The sequence below is a fragment of the Trichogramma pretiosum genome, unplaced genomic scaffold (assembly GCF_000599845.2).
Source record: "Trichogramma pretiosum strain Unisexual culture from Peru unplaced genomic scaffold, Tpre_2.0 scaffold5, whole genome shotgun sequence".
Lineage (NCBI taxonomy): Eukaryota > Metazoa > Arthropoda > Insecta > Hymenoptera > Trichogrammatidae > Trichogramma > Trichogramma pretiosum.
The window spans coordinates 2,566,305-2,585,907 of NW_019641672.1; the positions used below are offsets into that span (position 1 = coordinate 2,566,305).

General features: G+C 32.6%; 1 protein-coding gene across 4 annotated transcripts; it reads right to left on the reverse strand.

The window, feature by feature from the left end:
• Positions 1 to 247: 247 nt before the first annotated feature.
• Positions 248 to 17,369, reverse strand: LOC106658592 (cAMP-dependent protein kinase type I regulatory subunit). Of its 4 annotated transcripts, none has more exons than XM_014380599.2 (5): positions 16,441 to 17,369; positions 2,698 to 3,004; positions 996 to 1,262; positions 722 to 925; positions 248 to 618 (listed from the first exon to the last, which is right to left on the reverse strand). In XM_014380599.2, the coding sequence occupies exons 1-5, from the start codon at positions 16,603 to 16,605 to the stop codon at positions 446 to 448; spliced, it is 1,116 nt and encodes a 371-aa protein (XP_014236085.1). In that variant the 5' UTR covers positions 16,606 to 17,369; the 3' UTR covers positions 248 to 445. The 4 variants fall into 4 exon arrangements, with proteins under 4 accessions (XP_014236085.1, XP_014236086.1, XP_014236088.1 ...); XM_014380600.2 differs by lacking the exon at positions 16,441 to 17,369 and adding an exon at positions 11,114 to 11,590; XM_014380602.2 differs by lacking the exon at positions 16,441 to 17,369 and adding an exon at positions 3,277 to 3,719.
• Between the last annotated feature and the right edge of the window lie 2,234 nt (positions 17,370 to 19,603).

Sequence of the window (19,603 nt, forward strand, 5' to 3'; positions counted from 1 at the left end):
CGATTTTTTTGATTATTAAAATATTGATAAAATAAATGAAAAAAATCTTAAGTGTTTTGAAAGATACAAAACGTGGTGATTATATTTCATCTTTCGATATTTATTCTTTTTTTTTATTGTTATTTTTTAAAGACTTTGAAAACATAATAATTTATATAATAATGATGAATATTTCTATAAGTAATTACGATAACAATAATAGTAATTTTAATAAATAATAATAATAATTCTTTTAATCAAACTCTAGTTACATATATTAATAAATAATTTTTTACTCTCACTATCTCGGATCGATTTATGAATTTATAATAATGGAAATGATTAATGAACGCGATTGTTATGTTTACTTTAATTCTTGTGTTTTTCGAGCACTTTCGTGGCGATTTGTATATTAAATAATTAAATTATTGTTGGTCGACATAGAATTCATATTATCGATTCTTCTTTACACGGAGAGCGAAACAAAACTGTTATACTGAGTTATGTTGCGTTTGAGTATGTCGGCACATGGACCAAGCACGCGCTCGAAGCGCGCGCGATCCAGTTTGACACATTTGAGTGGGCCTCGTGCTACCACGGTAGCTGCTCTCGGCCTGTCCAGTAAGAGTGCTATTTCACCTGGAAACATGGGTTTGTATGAAAAATCTTTCGATTTCGTATTCACGTTCGTTGGCAAATAAAATTTGAAGAAAAAAAAGTCAAGAACAAGGTAGGTATTTACCAAAGTAATCCGAAGGCCCAAGTCGTCCGACCTCTGCGGGCTCTTCGAGTTCTGTGCGTTGTTGCAAGACAACTGCTGTGCCTTCGACAATAATGTAAAAATCTTCTCCGGGCTCTCCCTGGCGCACTATCGTCTCAGAGTCTTCGAATGCGACTGGCTCGAGCGCGTCGGCTACCGTTAGTCTTTCCCATTTTTCAAGCGATTCTGTTCAAGGGAAAAAAGTATTAAAGTCTTCGTTACAATATCAACAAATGAGAAATAAAGCTCAGCTCACCGAGAATAGACACTCTGGATAAAAATTCTTCGTACATCTTGCGCTTTCTAATGGTCGAACCCATAAGAATACGTCGATACGAGTCACGGTCGATGCCCCAGAGCTTCACATCAGTTTTAGCCCTGACGGTAGCTGCTCTCGGAGTCCCGTAGATTAAAGCTAACTCCCCAAAGCTGCCACCCTCGCCAATCGTTGTCACGAGCTCACCGTTTACGAAAATTTCCACTTCTCCTTGATCTATCACGTAGAAATTGTCACCTTCATCGCCTGTAAAATAATAAAGAAAAAAGTTAATGGGAATTGATTTTGCTTTCGTGAAATTGACGCGGACTAAAAAAACGCGTGAGTGATGCGAATGCTGAAGAAGCAGTACTAAACTATTACGAATCCGCCAGTTGAGGTGTGAAGCTTTAATTCTGTGAACGACGTCATGGCGGACCTTTAACGGTTGATTTGCTCGAGAAAGGGAAGAACAGATGACACGATACTACGTGTACGTAATTTATAGATTATCAGAAAATTCGATGCATTTACGCGAGTATATATGCATTAATGACTCGCAACAAATACTACGTAGCATAGACATGCTCGCTTCTGCATAGCTGAATTAACTTTTATTTTTTTTTTATTGAAATGTAGTGCTTTAAATCGATTATTAAAATTTTTCACAAGACAGATGAATTACACGCATATGCTTCGCAATGTATACGCTTCGCGAGTATTTGTGAAAAAGCAAAAAAAATATTTTATGAAAATCATACATTATATCTAAACTCAGATATTTTTCTCATTTTATACCGGAATATCGATTGAAATTCTGTAGACTGCTATCATTTAATTTGTAACTCGAATATGAATAAAACCAATGCATCGTTTTTCCAGATTCATCTGGCTTATTTTTGATAATTTCCATTGAATAATAAACAGAATCTCATGAATAAATCAAAGTTTATGTATTCGAAATAATACCTTTTTACTTGCTTTTATATTTTGCTAAATTAGACGAAGAAAGATAAGGATGATAATACATTACTTCAGATGCTCGTTTGGGTTCTTTATATAAACTGGATCGTACAAAAATGTGGCAAAATTATTAAATAAATTTTTCGAAAAGATACTTTGCATAGGCGAAAAATAATTTTGGAAGTTATGCCTTTCACCGTATATCTATGATAAACCAGAAAAAATTCGATTCTGGTACTTTATCTGAGATGGTAGAAAACATTTTCTGTGGCTTCAAGTCAATTATTTTGCAAGTATATCATAAATCTTAGCATATAATATACATTTAACTATTCTTAACTGCAATAATAAATTTTGACAATTCTAATAATGAATTATTGGCCAAGTTTCAAAAGATTACGTATATATAGCAACGCACGAATTATAATTTTGACATTCCACCTATAAATAGCCTGCAGTAAACGCAGGCGTAAGTAGTCGTTAGATTTTATTCATGAGAAATAAGCAGTACAAGACTCGTATAATAGAGACAGTTCAATAGCCGGTGATCGTTTTTTACGAGAGCGAACAAAGTGCGCCTCTTGGTTGGATTCGACACTTGATTCAAATAAAAGACAGCCGCAGTGTTCGCGTCGAGATTGAACTTGCAATATCTGATCGACAGCTTTGGTCTATGAGCTTTGCTCGGCGGCATTGAGTACACATTTTGGATAGATAAAGAGAAAAAAATAATACTCACCCTGGCGAATAATGGCCTCGCCGGGCATGAAAGTAACTGGAAACATGGCGTCGAATATGTCCGATCGCTCGTTTTCGTCGAGATGAGCAAAGAGCACGTTTTTCGCTATGGCTTTGCTCAGCGCTGCCATAGTCTTGTAGTCCTTTGGGACGACCTTTTTCACGTAACTGGTCGCATCCTCCTCGGTCACGGGTTCCGCGGAGATGCCGCCGCGCCGTCGCGGTACCTGTGGTCCTTGCTGGCCTGCTGGCATGTCCTCCGTATCCTCGGGACTAGCTGCAGTTTGCTGTTTGGCGTCGTGCGCTTGCTGCGGAACCCAAAAATGAAGAAAAAGTCAGCTTCTCACTTGGACACAAAATTACGTGCGTAGTTGTTTCTATGATATTGCCAAGTTCAGACGAATCGAAATGGAAAAAAGATCGCGAGCCTAACGAAACGATCCAAAATTCAATCGAAAGCACTCACGATCTTTAAAAATACTCTCGGTTATTTTCGCTTGAACTTCCACGCGCGCACGGCTGTATACGAACAGTCGAAAACAGATAAACAATAACAAGCCGTTCGCTCGTCGATACAAACTTAGCGTGCACGTCCGATTGACACTATCTTTAATTGCCACTGCCGTTCGTGAGCGTATTTATGCAAATTGCAAAGAACAAAGTACTGATGCCGTCGTCATTGCGCTCGGCAAGATCCGGTCGCGGCCTAAGTAGAAGCACGACTGCCAGACTAACTGCCTCATACGTTATTTGTTCCCTTCTCTATATACGTAATTTTTTCTCGGCGCAGCAGCCAATGTTGCGAAGAAACTTCACATAAAATAATACCCCTATCACACGCTTATCGTGTACCAATATATTGAAGGTTTTTCTCTGTATTTATATACACACACGCGCCAATGCACATGCTCTTGTGCGAGCTAGATGAATATATATTACACCTTATACATATATAGACGATCGATTTTATACAGTAGCCGATAAGATCAAACGAAAACTAGGCGAAAGATATATGTACAGAAACAAGAAGAGAGAAAAAGAGAGATGAGAAGAGGACAAAGTGTGCTGCTGCTTTTCTCGAGGATAGTTATATGCTACTGCTGCTACAGAGTCGCAGCACTGATGAACTGTGTTACGACTTTAGACCAAAACGCAAATCAGAAAAATGCAATATTTTCTTAATAAAAATAAAAACCTGTAAACTACATCATTTTTATTTTTATTATTAATGCAACCATTTTATTTTTAAATTTCTATGATTTTGGTGTGGAAATCATAGAGTACCCATCTAATTAAGGTAAATATCTGCCTTTACATCTAAAGCCGCTTTCGATGAGATTTACATACATCAGAGTTTACATTTTGGAAATTTCAATAAATCAAAACACGGCATTAGCAAATAATATTTAAAAATGGTAATTTAAAGTAATTTCAATATGATTCGTAAGAAATTCTCAAAAGATATCCAGCATTTAATCATAAAATATATAATTCTAACTTGAACCTATTAAAAATTTGAAATTTCCAAAATGAATAGAGTTACAAAAATGTAACTAGTGGCAGTTAGAAAGCACCATTTTATCCCAAAATTTTTTTATATTCCTCGTGTACTTGAACTAATTAGTTTTATCCGATTTTCTCGATAATAAAATGTAATAGTGAGTTTATTAAAGATGTTTTACAAAAGCATTATTAAACAATTTATCATGCAAATTGATTTAAAAATTTTTAGTAGCAAAAATATCTCTTCATTGAAAAAAATTATAGTCAAAAGTTACATTCAACACAATTAATTTTTTTTTATACCCTTGGTACATTCATACGCGAACCATACTATTAACCCATCACATCTCTAATATGATCTCTAATAAAACAAATATGAAAAAATTGTCCCATGTTTCAGTAGTACAAATTTCTGCGTGGGAAGCATCAAAACAATATGTAACTTTAAATAAAAATTATATCTATAGCGAATTATTATTCATGCGTAACTTCATATTTTTTCATGTAAAAGCTCTTTGAGCTGATTATTTATGAAAAGACGTGTCTTTCAAAGATGGTCTTTCATTACATTATTTATACATAAAAACATGTTTTTATATCACTGTCAATGTCTAAAGTCGTCAATGTCTGGAGCAAGACTTTTTAATGTTTGTGAAGTAGCGGACACCCTAATGCTTATCCATGTTCCACCATTCGATTCGAGCAGACACAATCGATGTTAACCCAGTGTACATCGATATGGAATCGAAATCGAAATATATAATTAGATCCGATCGGATTGAAAGATTGTTAATATAGTATATTACGTGCCTAGGGAGCGAAAAACTGGAAAGCCTCAGAGCACGTGTAATTTTCGTCCGAGGCGAAACTGAGGCCGATAAACATGTGCTCTGAGGCTTTCCAGTTTTTCGCTCCCTAGGCACGTAATATACTACAGAGAAATATTCAGTAAAAGTTTCAGAAAAATGAATTGATATGTTGATTTTTAGTCTGACTTCGATATTAGAGTGTACAGTTGGAAATAGTCTTCCCAAAGTTTCATCTTAAGTCAAGCTTTCATTTTTTTCTACTTTTATTATACAGGAGGCTCAATTAGCATCATGCAGAATTGAGCTCCGAAGCAGCGCATCGTTGCTATGAACTGATAGTGGCATTTTATTGTGCTTCTGTCTGGAGCAGCATTGTGCGGAAGCATGTTGATATAAAACAGTACAATCTGTTAATAATTTATTTATGAACGAATAATAAAATACGTGACCAAGGCTTGTTAGAAATCAAATTGTGGACATGATCGATTTTTCCATGATAAATGTGAATAATATAAAATTAAATCTATAATAAAATTATTGTTGTAAAAATGTGCGCTTCAGTGGTAACTGTAGTTTTTAAAAAAATCCCTAACTCAGTCCCGAGTGATTTTAGGATACAAATGCTAGAAAGCTTTCTTACTGAAAATTGTCCAAAATTTTAACACAAAAAAAAAACGTCGCTACTGTTCACATATTAACAATATACAACGAAAAATTTAGTCAATCATTACGATCACTACGATCCCGACTTTCATCGATCAACAAATGTACTGAACTTCCTTAGAACGTCGACTAATATATATTTTTGTACTTGAATCAAATAGGGAAAACGTAAATGGTTTGTTCTTCTTGAAGAGGAAAAGAAACTAGATTATGTAATTTTCTGCTTATTGAAGAACCGCAAACGTGAAATGATTGAATAAAGTGAAAAGTCAAACATAGAGTCTCAAATGGTTAATGACACAGTAAATGAAACATATTCATTTCTTATCGAGTATTTTCTGTATAAATAAGTGATGCGAAAATTGAAAGTGCTTGAATGATAATAAAAAGAATAATGAGGGGAAAGGCAGCTAGATTGTTAACACGCGATTAATCTGTTTGTCAAAATTTGCATGCCATACTCAAGCGGAAGACTAATCGATGGGGCAAACATCAATATTGAACTCGACCGAAGCATGTGTCTCGCGTATCTCCTAATCGAACGCGTGTTCGCGACACGCTCTCTGCGCACACAAACCGCTAATTAAGTCCTTGTCGTCACTGCTGCTGCTGCTATGCATTTTATCAATCGAATCGATATGGCCGTCCATGTAACAAGCTTTTGCACAAAATATCGCGCCGCGAAATATCGCTGGAATTTTCAACCTAAGCCTCGTTTCTCAACGATTTCTTAAATCTCGCGAGTGTCAGCGCCTGGGTTTTTTTTCTTTTTCGACTTTACTTCTCTCTTACTCTCGAGTTTTATAAATAAAGTAAGCTACGCGTAGTCTTGCTCAAAAGCTGCTCTCTTTCTCTCTCTTCCTCTCCCATCTGCCATTTATAAATCCGCGACGAGGCGCAAAATTATATACGCAAGCTCCATGAAGTAATGCGTGCACGTACAAACCACACGTGCTTTCTCATCTAATACCCTTATAACAAGAATAGTCGTTCGCAGTGAGTAAAGCAAGTCGTCGAATACTCTAATGCGAGTATTTCTCGGCCTTAAATAATATCGTGAGCACTCGGACAAGTAAAGCCAAAGCTCGTTCTACAGCAGCTCATTCGCGCTTTCTCTCTTTCTCTCTCTCTCTTTCTCTCTCTCTCTCTATCTCGCTGTTTGATGTAAGCAAGCGCAAAAGAGGCAAAGAGAGAATGACCTGCTTACTTCGTGCGGTTCCGCATACCAGTCCAAAAGCTTGACGTGACTACCACTCACTACTTGGAGTGTGCACATGTCTGTATAACGCTGCACAAGTGAAAGATTCGCCACGATGACAATTTTGGTCAAAAGTTGGTCATGAGCAAGCGCAGGAACGCACGGGTGCTCAGACGTGCAGGTATGTTTCGAGTCGAGCTTTATTTGCAAGCTCTCAAATGTCAGCGGGACTTCACCTCAATCCTTGAACGCAATTCTATGCTATTATAATTGTTTCAATTAAAAATTACAAACTTTCCAATTGCAACTTTGGAGTTGATAGTTACAAGTAACTAATAGATTTAATTTTAACTATCAATGAATATGAGCGTATCACACAAAGTTTTTTTTGGTTTTGAAATTAAATTTTGAAAGATCACATACTTTATGTTTTGAACTTTCATTGTGATGAAAAATGATAGAGAATTATACATGTTTTATAAACTGTAACCTATTAAAAAGCGTCTCAAATATTTTTAATGGATGCCTATATTCTTGAAAAAAAAAGCTCCAATAAGTTGTTTTTGAAACATTAGTCTTTATATTAGACTGGTTCTTATTTCCCGAAGTATTTTCTTTTTTCTAAAGTCTTTTTTAAATGTTTAGGGTCTAAAAAGTAAGAAAAACTAGAGACTTGGTCCAAAAACTAATCGTTAACCCATGCTAAGACTCAAAAGATCGAAATCGATTTTCAAAAAAAGTTTTCTAAAACATCTGTGAAAATTTATGCGTGCTTTTTTATTAATAAGCAATGTTAATTAATCAATTAAATCGTAGATATTGTTCCTATCTCAGAATTAATTCAGTGTTAAAAGAAGACGTTTTTAATCTTTGCAAAAATCTACTGGTCATAAAAAATTTGATTATCAAAATCGTGGAAAAACGTTGAACAATTTTACTTTTATATTTTTTAATTACTCTGGACAAGTGGATATTTAAATCATAAATTAAAATGTTGAACAAGAGAATAAGGAATTCATTTAAAAATTGTGCCAAAGGAAATCAAAAAATGCAATTTCTTTAAAATTTTTGGGTGCTACTTTCTCGCGAAATTATTCAACTTTATTTGTCATTGCCACTAGTTTAATTTAAAATATTGAGTTCTTAATTTAAATTTTCAATTTTATCTACGTTTTTAGAGTCCCAAGATAGTATTTTTCAAATGTCTAGGGTAATCTGATCATTGAACTGTAACCTATTTTCTTCAAAATATACGCCCACCCACAACATACACCCATATAGGTAAAGCACATACATGCGTGCATAAGAAATTCTATGTTACGACAAGATCACTTTTATTTAAATCACGCCATCTTCAAGTAATAAATCTGTTTATTTTTTTTTAAAGACATTTGATTTTTTTTCTTCTTATTTTCTCTAAATAATATTTATTCCAATAAAAAATGATTTGTCGGCATTAAAATTTAATAAAGCACAAACTTCGATGGTAAAAAAAAAATAAAAGCACGATTTTAAAATTGAGATCTGAAGAAAAAATCCTAAAAAATCATTTGGTAGATCAAAATTTATAATGCAACTTTGTATAATAAGTAATATTGTTGAATAACTATAAATGGAGACTTAATGTCATGAAATTTAAGAATGTAGCATAAATTCTTGAAATTTAATTTAAAAATAATAACTCGTAGCAAAAGTGTAAAGCTCCACATCACGACAATGACATGAAAAATTTTACGTTTGCTTAAATCGATTCAAAACAACTGTGAGATGAGCAGAAATGTGCGCGCTTGCAGCGTCTGTCTCTGCACACAACGGCCTTGGTGGCACACAGTCGGTCGGTCGGTCTCTCTCTCTCTCTTTTACACACCCACCCACACGCACACACACACGCACACACACACACGCACACACACACAAACTTTTTCATAAGTATGAGGTAGCTGTGCGCGTGTGTAAACTTTTTGCACATATTTGAAGCTTGTGCGCCGAGATTCAGGCACAATTACCGGGACAAGGACGTTTTCTCGCTGTGCACTTTTACGAGATGAACACAATAAGGAAAAGGGCCACTGCGTTGACACCCAATAAGAAAATGACGTACTGTTTTGCTTTTAAAAACTTTCGATGAATATTTATCTTCAATAGAATCTAATCTTATCAGTGAATTCTATATGGGTTATCTGTGCATCACAAAAGCAGACTGATACGTCACACGACAACAATTTTTTATCTTAATTGATTAATTTATGTTTCGGTATAACGAAGAATAATGCGTTTATACAATCCTTCTTTAATTACAAAAAAGGTATTGTATTGGACTTGCGTGCGTACGCTAAAGTCAATAAACCATTAGTAAAGTATTTTAATTTTTGACACGCAGGCGCGTCTTCAGTAATTGCTCGATGCTTGTGCTGCAACTTATTGTACAGCGTGTGACGCTTTTTTTGCTAATATACTTTTTATGCTTATAAGCAAGTATACTTTGCCAAGTCAATTCGGTAAGACAAAAACAACGAAAAAACAGTAAACGTTACGAACCTTCGTTTTTGTGCATAGCTTTATTGAAAATAAACGATTGCTATTAATTTTTCTGTTTATCAAAAATAATTTCATTGCGAATGTTGGCTGGAGAATAAGGTATTGAATTTCATTATTGTAAGTTTTTTTGGTAGAAACATTAATGTTGCAGTTCATGTAAAATTAAAATGCAGTATAATATGGATTAGATCTCATTTTTTTTTTAAATGAAATACCAATAGCGAATACTTATCGTATGGACATTATAATTTGTTTCAAGTCGAGTTCAATAAGTAAGTGTACTGTAAAAAGTACTTGCTCGAGTAGAATCTTAATTCATTTATATCATAGAATGTACACATATGTATAAATATGATTTTTTTATATAATAAAAATATATTGACGTTGTGTACGTATGATGCTTTTATCTTTGAGCGAATAAAGCTTGTTTTTTTACTCGGTAGAAAAAAGGTCTAATAATTTTAATTTTCAAGTACATGAATGTATTATTTTGTAAGTTGAATCAAAAGTCTATAACTAAAGATTATCATATGCGATTGCAATGCTTAATTACAAATACACTTGATAAAAATGTTACATAAATTATGCCAATCATCATTAATGTATGTTTTGTATTATACATGCAACAGCATTTTGTTTTAAAAAATTAGTGCTTGAATATTTTAAGTGATTGAAAGATATTCAGTCAGTCCTAACATCGATGCTATTTTCAATGTTGCTTATAATGAAACGCCAGTTATATTTTAAGGGCACTTCATCAAGTAGTTTTTACAACATTTTTTTAAGAATATTAAAAAGTGAATAATGTTCCGTAAATCCATGTGTTTTAATAAGCATCACATATCTTTGTTATAATTATTATATACATTAAAAGTCCACGTGAATCATTTGTTTATAGTTATAAATGGGTAGATTGTAATTTGAATTCTGTATCGAAACTCATGTTTCAAAAGTTCTTTGTTACCAATTTAAGTAAAATATTATTAGAATACCTTACCGGAAAATTTAAAACAATTTTATTATTAATAAACAATTTGATCAGTGAGTGTTTGGTGGTATGGCCAGTGATATAAATGAACATTCGATGCAAATTTTATTTAACAGTTTATACGCGACGTGTACGACTTTTACGTCATGCAACTTATAAACAAGTGAATTATTATATTTTCATTTTCAAATACAAATGAATAACAGAATTTTAAAAGACTGAAAAGGATTTTGGTAAGTCCTTGAATAGTCAATTATTAAAAAACGAAGGATGTTATTAGTTTTAAAGAGTAAGCAAGGATTCATTGTTTATTTATAAGGGTGTAGTGACTGCATATAATTTTTATTAAAATGAAAACTTTATCTAATTTGTTCGTACTATGTTTTTCAGAACTTCGAATGAATAAAAATGTCTGAATTAACAGCAAACCACCTATTATTCTCGTGGTAAGAAATAAAATAGGAAGTAGCGACCTGTACTTTAATGAAGTTAGAAAATGATTGTCAACTCTTAAGAATTTAATAACATATGCGTTTTAGTGAATCTGAATCCATCAAATAACTCATAAAGATTTTTAAAACATTCTAGTTTTCTTTTCTAATAGTTCAAATTAATTTTCTAGTATATTGAAATACTTTATCTATGAATCGTCCAGTCGATTTTAATTAAGCAGAGAAATAATCATGTTTAGCATTTGCAGATACATAAAAGTAAGTACCTCAGCCATACCCGTTGTACCTCCCTTTGGATATAGTAGATATTCGTCGCCGGTAGCGGCGTATGCAATGAATTGGCTGAATCAGTTTGTGTCTTGGTTTTTTTGAAAAATATTTCTTCCTTTGGTTTCCTTAATTCTTTACTATTCTTGCTCAAAATAATATATCTCCATTTGTATATAAATATATACTTTCACTACTTTTTTTGGCCTCGATATATAATCGTATTAAAATGTTCCTTGACTATATTTGCTACAAATGTAGCATTACATTGCAAACTTTCAATGAAAAAAAAATTTTTTACGATAATTTTTCAAAAACACCAGTATTTAAAATTTTATCCTTTATCAATCAAAATTATTGTGTGCCACTGCATAAAAAATTGATTTCACAGATAGAATAAAATGCAGTTCGCGTAATGTGTGTGAGTAGCAGCTAATTTAAATAGCTCCGTACTTCTGCAGAATTCAGTGTACACTGACGAATCAGAAATTTTTACTTCGCCCGCGTGCTGTGAGTTGGTTATATTTCGAGCGCGCCGTCGCGAGCTGCTATGTTTAGCGGCGACGCGCGCATCGAACGTTGTCCTATATATCTCTTATGAATTGCATGTAAAGCGTAAAAATTATTTTCATGTGCAACATTGTTAAAGTGAGGATAAAAATGTTGGATCATCTCATTCTAGAGTCGTATTTATTATTGAGATACTAAGAAAAACAATTTTTTGAGATAAAATAAATAAAGCACTTAACCTCAATTAAATAATACAATTTTTAAATGATCCATTCTTCCAAAAGCATTTTTTTATGTGTCTTGGTATCACAGCTCATAAAATACGTGAAATAATACCTTCTATAATTTGAAAACTATCATAAATTACTGTCAATTAGCGAGTGGGATAAACATGCAATACTTCCCCTACATAATCTATCCACAACTGCAAATCAATTTTTTTTACTTCGTTTTTACAAATACCTAATAATATTCTGATACATAGACTTCATTCTACGTTTCTCAAATAGGACTTTTTGTATCGTAGGTCCCTTTAAATAGTCTGAAAACGATCTTACATAGAAAATAAATGCGTCTTCAACTTTTGTGAAATTTTACACCATTTCAATGACAAGGTTGCTGCGCTAGTAAATAAAGGTATTCGATTGGTATCCATGGAATGTTTAAATTTCAAGCTTCGCTATAACAACAGTTGTACACAGAAATTGCAATAGTAAAGTAACGTGTCCTATTCGTGATCAAAGAATTTTCGAGCTAATACTTTCTGCTTTTGACTCTCGTGGTATAAAAACGTTCGTTTTTATAAAGAATATTTACGAGGGATCGACGAAAAGAGTTCAATTTCGTTTTCGTCATTGAACTTGATAAAAATTCGATTCGTGCCCTCCGTGATTTATTTTTATGTTTGCACCAAGAAAATTGACGTAATAAACAAAAGTAATTAAAAAATAAATATTCGCCAAAAAAAGGATCGAACATCAAAATCACAGAGGTGCGAAAAATACAGTTTTTGGCACTTGTATTGTAAATTACTATTTTGACTCAAAAACTTTTCAGATTAAAATTATCCAAAAATAATATATTACGTGTCCTGTGTATCAACATGAGCGTGCAAAATTCACAAATGAAATTTCACGTTCGAAAGGTACGACATCAACTGAATGAACACAAGTGCAAGAAGTGACTGAATATGTGTATGCCTCTGAATTTCGTGATTCACACTTCTATACTAGTTTAACATTTTTTTTTAATATAAAAAGAGAACAATAATAAAAATAATAGTGAATAAGTCGTTGAAATAAATCTTTGAATATAATGTAATAAAATTTTAATGATAAGAATTCTGTGACGAAAAAGTTTTTTTTTAAATATAAGAATATGTTAACTAAAATGAGTTTCTAAGACAGAATAGGTGTAAGGTTGAAACTAACTGGACATTCTGTTGTTTTGGATGTTTGTTCATGAGAAACTTAAGGCAAAATCTTTGGATGATAAACTTATCTTACAGTCCGTAGTTGGTATAATAATACTTAAATTTATACGTTTTCGAAATTAATATTTAAGGGAGTAATATTTCAGAGTTTATCAACAGGTTACCTTAAAAAACACCGTTCCTTACTTTTAAATAAATCGTTTGGGCTTAATAAAGTTTAAAAAGAATCTTAGCTTATTTTCAAATTTTTGTAAATAAAAAGTGAAAAAAAAAATTAAAAATGATATAAGTCTTGATTAATTTGCAAAGGCACAAGAATAGAATAAAACAATAGGCATTTGAATTGAAGACACTAAAAAAACGTTTTAAGATCAAGTGTAAAGAAATAATAATAATAGAAGAAATGTAATACTTCAACACAATAACAACGAACGTAAGGTAAGTAAATGTGTGTATGGAGTGATAACGAGTAGGAGAGCGGCATAACATTATGATAATGTTCTAGAGTAAGGGGAGTTAAATCATCATAGTTTCGTGATTTTTCTGCAGTATTCAACGAAGAATAATACTACAATGAGAATTCAAGCGTAATATGTGACAAACATAAAATAGATATCATTTTATATAGAATAATTATGTATACTTTTTGGCAAAGTTATTAAAATTTTACACATTGTAGAGAGATTAATTTCAAACTCGAATTTGATCGAAAACTTGAGAACCAATTTTCTAATATGATGAGAAAAATATGTTGGTTAACTTTTTACAAAACGAAATTGGTTTATTTAAATGGTGTATCGCTAAGTATACATGAGAACCAAGGGTCACTGTAGACAATATAAACTATAACTATAACTATAACAATATATAACTATACTTGCGTTAACTATACTTTTCAGAACCGACTCTTAAGGGGTTTCAAGATTGAAGACGACTATGACACACTAAGTGGCCTCGATTCACCAAACACCTCATGCGTGAAAACTAATCGATACGCGATATAAATTATACTTCAAGAAAGGCATATGCTTAATATTTTTTGAAAGAGAAAAGTGCCGTAGCCTGGCTTGAAAAAGATGTGGATAATAAAAATATTTGCAATATGCAATATAGATGGATAAATAAAAACCAATTATAATAAATGCGAATGATTTACAATTTCTATGATATCATGTATGTCATTATTCTATTGTTTTTCAGCAAATTAATAGTTACATTACGAATAACGCATCTCACTCGAATGTAAAAAATGACTAGTCACTGCAGTTTTTTACATCGCTGAATATAATAAATTCTCGATCCGCTGAATTAAAAAAGGTTTTGACTTTTTATTAAAATTATAATGCTCCATTGCATGTGCCGCTAAAAAAATTGGTACAGAAAATATATGCTCATGTGAATTAGTTATATTTGCTATGGATAATTTTCCCTTTTTTTAATAGATTTCAACGGCACCACTAAATCACTTATCTATTCTCTAATAACACTAGCGAATTTAATTCTCGTTGTTTCGAAGGTTTAATAAGTAATTTCAACTTTCCATTTATGTATACTTATATGTATGAGACATACTGGATTGTCACGAAGTAATCTAAACTCTCAGCTGATTTTCACTCTTCTCTGCACTACGTCATCGAGAGCATAAAACGTAAGGATGACGCAACTGTGCACGGAGGGTTGTATTCTGTATCGACGTATATATCCTATCTAGATCATCATCGGACATTTTAACAAGTTAACCATTTAACTGACCTTGAACTTGCGGCTAAAATATACGAGTGTATATTTATACGTATATCATTGGATGAGAAAGAGAAAGCAACATGTATTGCGTGTTCAAAGTGCAATGTCTGCAGAGTAAAGTGCAAAGCGATAGAGCTATATAAAGCAGTAGAAACTTATAACTGGGCGACGTATACCACCTCTTTCACCCTTTGATTTTTAATTCTATTCTCATCGTGACGCAAACTCTGTCGTAAACGTACACGCCCTTCAGCTAGAACGTCTGCGTCGTGTTGCCTATCTAGTCTTAGTATAGAATGAGATAACCTGATAATTTTCAAGAAATTGGTGAGCTTACTGCATAAATTGCTTACGAATTCATTTCGTACATTCTACGGAGTCAAAGTTGTGACTACAAACAAATTATATTAAATTGCAGCTTAAATTTTAGAAATTCAAATGAGTTTTCGAAACGAAACATACATATTAACTATGCATGATATGAAAATTATTTACTCTAATCATGCAAATAAATATGTTGATGACGAATGAAAATTGCGGCGTAACAAAATTAATAAATACCTGAATCAATTTTATTTGAAATTATAGTCAAACTTAAAAGTTGATAAAATATTTTATAAAAATTTAATTTATCATTCATTTATGCGAACGAACAATTGATCGCTTTGTTTAAAATTCCTTAAAAATGTTAAAATAAAATTTAAAAATTGTTCAATGGTGTATATTATATGGTTTCTTACACACAAAGAATATAAAAAGATATAGAGTTCTTAACTGAAGCAATAAAGTTTTCCTTTTCACCGACTGTTAATCATACAAGAGACGAGAAGAAAAGTGTTTTTTTTGCTTGAAATATAATATTCGCATAGTGACCTGTCTGCTAACGCCATCTCTAGAGTAATTAATCCACTGATTGACCATTTTCAACCAGTAAATGATAATTTTTTGATATCCAATAATTGTATTTGTTTCTCTTCGTACAACGATTGGACATTTAAGTAAGATACAATATTCACTAAAGAGTTGAATAGCATCCATAAAAATGTATTTCTCTATACTTTTTTTGCATATTATATTTCGAAAAATGGTCATTCATTGGGTGCCGGTCAATCACTGTGTCAACATACATTAATCATGTGAGCTGTGCACGCGTCCAAACATATCTTGACATATTGATGTTTTATACCTAGCGATTTATGTACTAATAGCATTTATTATACAAACACAAATTATGAATTATGACATAAAGATAAAAACCTTGTCAATCGTTTTTTGTTCAAAAACTGAATGTCAAACTTTTTATTATGAATCAAATTGAACTTTTTTGTATTACGTCAATTCTCTTGATTATATTTTTTTACTAATCGATGTAAAAGAGAAGTCTGAAAAACTCGAGGCTCGAACAATTTTCTTAGAAATATGTGCTGAGTACAAAATGCCAGTTGAAATATCGATAACCAAGTTTCATAAATAGTAGACAAATTTCAAATGAAAAAAAAGTTATAAAAACTAAGACCCGATTAAAAAAATTTAATCAGAAATTCGATTTTATGAGCACAATATAAGCTCTTTGAACCGATAATTGATTGATTCTAACCTGTAAACATAACAAGTAAAACAGAATTTGCATTTACAACTTACACGCTCGAGCTTCTGGAAATATTTGCTAAGAAACGAGACAGGATTTTCTGGTTGGTCGAGACACAGTTGTACAACACAATCCTTCATGACTGGCACAATATTCGCCCGTTGCATGTACTCTGTGCATTCACGAAGACATTGTTGCTCCTCCAAATTCGCCGCCATATTTTGTTTTTATTATTGCACGTTATGTCTGTACTCCGGAGTCAAACACTACGAAAGTTACTTGCGCCGTTTTTTGTTCTTTTGATTTGGTTTAATCTCACAATTATAGCGGTCAGAAAGCAGTTGTTTTTAATGAAGACTGAACCGCGCGTCACTTGTGCAGACGATAGCATCGACAATGATAATGATAAACCCTCACTAACGCGAAAGAATTGTTCAGCCTTATCTTGGCATTTATATATGTGTATGCAGGCAGACTTATCGATGTTTGCTAAACATACGTTTTGTCACTAATTCGCGCGTTCTCCACTTTTATGCACTCGTTTACTGTCCGATACAAACAGCAAAGGTGACAGCAGAAATATGTATGGCCACATTCAGACGAATCTGAACGCAGCTCCAAAGTGAGACGCACTAACTCCTTACACCTCAACTATTTTCGTTATAAAGTAATTGTTAATGACAAGTACACTCGCGACAGCTGTAGATGTTTTATGCACAGACCTACAGCTGACACAGGCAGCGTTTCTACGGCTGATAATAAATGCATCTGCTACAATAGCTAGCTATAATAATGAGTATATCTTTGGTTATTGACCTTTTCTTGATGCTGCTTTTCAAAAAAAAATTGTGAAATGCTGCGAAGTGCTATAGTAAGATCATAGGCAAAAGCGAAAATTGAGCTAGTTTATGATTCATGTAAAATGAACAACCTGATTACTGCAAAGTGCATAATTAATTAGATGGACTATACGATATGGGAGAGTAAGCATTTGTGTTGACTGGTCAATTTATGCAGTATTTGAGAGACCTCTAGTATCGAACTTATGAACTTAGAGATTTAGCCGCGCCAATTTTTAAGATAAGTTTTGAAAATTTTAGACGATGCACTTTAAATGAGTTTTCATAAATAAGCTCATTGGCAGAATATCATTTACTATTTATGGTAAATAAGAGAAAAAAGTGTAAAAAAAGAAAAAATTTCTTTTAAAATCCATGTAAATTTGCAAAATCATGTTGCGGAGATATGCTCTTTTTTCAAAATGAGGCGAAAAAAAAACACTCTTTCACTCTAAAAAAAGAGGGGTGATTTTTACATCAGAAAAATATTATGTTGGTAGTAAAAATGTCATGGTATTTAAGGGGGGGGGGGGTCTTGACTAAATTTCAAAAAAAAAATTTTTTTTTTGTTTTGAACATATAGTAAATCGAATTGATCTATAAATCATACACATAATTAATAGTTATTTGAAGAATATTCAGTTAAATTTTCAGCCCAAAATACTGAAAAATAAGGTGGCTACAGCAAATTTTCACATGCAAGTAAAAAAAATCCGGTGGACACCATCACTCAAAATCTACTCGACCGATCAACTTCATATTTTATACACTATTTAAGTAGATGATATATGAGGTAATGACGTCGAGATATTTTAACTTTTTGCATTTTTAAATGCTTTTTACTAACAAGTACGATGAATTTTTGCCTTCATTTTGTCAAAAAAGTCATTTTTTTCACTTCAAAATTATGCCAAAAACTCAAAAATCATTTTAAATGAAATATCTCGACGTCATTACCTCATAATTTATGTAGATAAATAGTGAGAAAAATTTGGAAAGAATCGGTCGAGTAGATTTTCAGTTACAGTGTCCACCGCAATCTTTTTTTTTCAGTTTTGCGAGAAAATTTGCTGTAGTTAGCTTATTTTTCACTATTTTCAGCTGCAAATTTAACTGAATGTTCTTCAAATAACCATTTATAATGTATATAATTTATAGATAAATTCATTTTACTATGTGCTCAAAAAAAATTATTAAAATGCAGCTCGAAAACCATCGAACAAGACCCTACCCCCCNCCCCCCCCTTAAAGGCTAAAACTACTCTAGGATTTTTACTGAAATTCGCGAATTTTTCGTGGAGGCCACAATAGATATTTTAATGAGACTTTTGGTATTAATAATACAACTCGGATAGTACTTCAAATAAATGTTTATTGTTAAAAGAAAAAAAATTCGAGGAGATATCGTAAATTTACAAAAGAGAGATTTTTTCAATACTGGTAACTTTTCTAAGCTACTAGGGCACCTAGAGCCAAAATAAATATATCCTGTTAAAGTTAAATCCTTTTTCAAAAACTATGTAGAATTTTAACCCAAAAGTGAATATTGTAGAAATGGCAGCTTAAAAAAAGCAATCAAATTACCTTAAATTGTTTATAAAAATTAAAGCAATCAACCAATCGAAAAACGGCTACGTATTTCCCTTAAAAAATGTTATTTTGAACCTTCAATAAAAATTTCAACTCGATCCGAGTATTTGCGTCTCCTTTGAGTATTTCCGAAGATTTGTTACCGGTAGGCGAGACTGCCCTATTATATGGGGTGCCTAGTAAATTTTCGTTGGTAATAAAAAATACACTTTTTGAAATTCGAAACTATATAATAGTTTGAAGGTTTATCTTTACTCTGGTGGATTTATTATAATTAAAAACATCATTTTTTCACTTTAAACGAGCGTCAAAAATTTTTTATGATTGCACCACAATAGACTTATTCTTGCCTAATGTGTCGCACAGTCAACATTTTTATGAACTCAATTTTTAATTCCTTTAACATTTTTTATGGGGTTGAAATGCATACAGAGAGTGTCCTCGAGGTGTGTACTAGGGCTGTGCGAGTACCCGATTTTTCAAGTTTTACTCGACTCGAACTCAAATTCGAGTTTGTTCGGGTACTTGAATTCGAGTACTCAATGAGCAAAAGTATAATATATATGACGAGCGCGGCGAGTATCATACTTATCAGCACGTACACGCAAAGGGAGGTACCTTGAGATTGTTAATTCATCATTTATTCACTTATAACTCAAATACATGGCGAAATTCGGAAAAACTCGAGTACCCGAAAATACTCGAGTACTCGATTCGAACTCGACGAGTCGATTTTAAAAATTCGGTTTAGAAAAAAATGTATGCAAATACAAACTTTTTAATGCTC